This window comes from Falco naumanni, chromosome 7 (assembly GCF_017639655.2).
Source record: "Falco naumanni isolate bFalNau1 chromosome 7, bFalNau1.pat, whole genome shotgun sequence".
In the NCBI taxonomy this organism is placed as follows: Eukaryota; Metazoa; Chordata; class Aves; order Falconiformes; family Falconidae; genus Falco; species Falco naumanni.
In genome coordinates, this window is record NC_054060.1 from 3,362,422 (window position 1) to 3,364,733 (window position 2,312).

General features: G+C 69.0%; 1 protein-coding gene across 1 annotated transcript; it reads left to right on the plus strand.

The window, feature by feature from the left end:
- Positions 1-210: 210 nt before the first annotated feature.
- LOC121091056 (mesoderm posterior protein 1-like) lies at positions 211-1,681 on the plus strand. The gene is made up of 2 exons (XM_040600240.1): positions 211-1,119; positions 1,551-1,681. Exons 1-2 carry the CDS (start codon positions 211-213, stop codon positions 1,611-1,613), a joined length of 972 nt encoding a protein of 323 aa, XP_040456174.1. The 3' UTR covers positions 1,614-1,681.
- Positions 1,682-2,312: the final 631 nt, after the last annotated feature.

Here is a 2,312-nt window from a genome sequence, read left to right on the forward strand (position 1 = left end):
GGGGGGTGATGGCTGCTGGGGATGGGCAGCGCAGAGCAGCCTCACACCGCTGGGGTAAAATTCGTCACCCGCGTGTTCAAAGTTGGCTGCCCTGAGCCCCCCCTGGCCTTTGAAGTGATGCTGATGCCGGCCACGAAGGTGCCACTTCACACCTCTGGCCCTGCATAAAGCCAGGGCGGCCGGGGGACGCCAGCACACAGCCCCGCAGCCATGGCCCGCTCGGCAGCCCCCGGCCTCCCGCTCCCTGCCACGGCCCTGCTGCAGGACTGGGGCTGCCGCGGACCCCCGGACCCTGAGGGCTACAGCAGCAGCTCGCCCGCACCTTCACCCGACTCCTGTGGCCTTTCCTCCCCCGCCGCTGCCCAGGCACCCTGCCGCAGCCCCGCTGACCCCTGCCTGCGGGGCGGCCCCGGGGGCAGGAGGGGGATTCGGGGCACGGGGCCGGGGGGCCCGCGGCAGAGCGCCAGCGAGCGGGAGAAGCTGCGGATGCGCCGGCTGGCACAGGCGCTGCTGCAGCTGCGGCACTACCTGCCACCCGCGCTGGCACCCGCCGGGCAGACCCTCACCAAGATCGAGACCCTGCGCCTCGCCATCCGCTACATCGCCCACCTCTCAGCCCTGCTGGGGCTCAGCGAGGAGGTGCTGGCCCGGCGGCGGGGGGCAGCCCCCCGGCACTGCCCCCTCTGCCCCCAGGGCCTGGGGTGCTGCCAGCCCCCAGCCCCCCGCCTGCACACACCAGCCCCGGCCCTGCAGGACGCTTCGCCCCCCGGCACTGTGGGCTGGGGGTCACCTGCCGCGGTGGGGACCCCCCTGGAGCTGCACGGGGCTCCCGGCATGGAGCCAGGGCCCTGGGGGTCACCTCCCTGTGGCCCTGCTGCGGGGACCCCCCCTGAGGTGCTTGGAGTTCCCGAGGTGGGGATGGAGGCCTGGGGGTTGCCCCCCTACATCCCTGCAACAGGGACCCCCCCGGAGCTGCACGGGGTTGTCGACTCCAACGTGACCTCCTGGCTCTCCCCTCACGGCGCAGGGGCAGGTGCCCCCTCGGACCTCCCCGGAGACCCCCTGCTGGATGCTGAGCTGATGCTGCCGGAGTTTGTGGACGCAGGGACAGTCACCCAGGTACGTGTGCTGACAGGGATCGGGGTGAGCCGAGGTGGCCCCAGCATGGGGCTGGGATGGGGGAGGGGCTCACCCCACTCTGGTGCGCTCGGAGCCCCCTTGGCTGGGGTAGTGCGGGGACCGCTTTTGGGGTAACAACAGCCTTGTTTGGGGTTGGGAACAGAGAGGTGCCCCCCCTCCTCCTTGCAGCTGGTGCATATGGATCCTTTGGGCTGCTCTGGTCATCCCTGGTGTCACCACCTTCCTTTGTGTTTGTTGGGGTCCCATCACTTGGGACAGACCTGGCGCCCTGGTCCTGCTTGTCCCTGACCGGGATGATCCTGGCAGGTGGGCTTTGCCAGTCCCTGTTCCTGCACTCCCCAAGACCCTGGACCTGCCCTGGACCCCTGCCCTGGCCCATCAGTATCTCACCCACCCTCTGCTCCCCCCAGGACCTCTCTGCAGACCTGCTCTCTCTCTTGGAGGCTCTGCTCCCGCCGCAGCCTCAGGACTGACCCCGATGAGCCCCCAGCTCCTGGTGCCGGAGGACCTGGTGCCGCACAGCCCCACGACGCACCGTCCGGATGCCTGCAGCCTGGGGGATGCGTGTCCCCCCCTGGACAGCTGGGAGATGGTGGGGGTGACCTGCCTCTTGTGTGAGCCTGGAGCTGCACTGGACGTGCTGAGGTGGCTGGGACTGTACATAAATAAACCCTTGTGCCATGTGTCACCGTGGCTATTCCTGGGCATGGGATGGGGCTCAGCATGCCCTGGCCATCGCGTCAGCTTCGGGAGTGGGTTTGGGGCTGCGGGAGGATGGCTGAGCTGGTGAAACTCTGGCTGTACAGCAGGGCAAGCCATGGGCACCCTGCCAGGCGTGGGCAGGGGCTCTGGCACGCATCCAGCACCGCCTTGCTGAGCTGCAGGGGCTGGGGATGGTGACACGCAGCTGCGGGGCAGCTGGACAGCATCTGGGAAAGCAATTGCAGGGAGGTATTGGGAGAGACACCTCCTGCCCCAGGGCCTGTCCCACGGCTGGGGGTGTGTGGGGGTCACCAGCACCCTCCGGATCTGGCCCTGGTGCTCGGTGAGAGCTGAGCATTGCCTGTCCCTGTGCTGGTGCCTGTGTGAGCCCCCACGGTGCAGGGTTCAATGTGGGTAACTGGGGTCCAACAATAGGGGAGGGCTCTGGTGTGGGGCTGGGGCTGACCCCA

Coding starts and splice junctions, on each gene's coding strand:
- LOC121091056 (XM_040600240.1), top strand. CDS start 211: ATGGCCCGCTCGGCAGCCCCCGGCCTCCCGCTCCCTGCCACGGCCCTG. Junction 1,120..1,550: donor ACGCAGGGACAGTCACCCAG/GTACGTGTGCTG, acceptor TGCTCCCCCCAG/GACCTCTCTGCAGACCTGCT.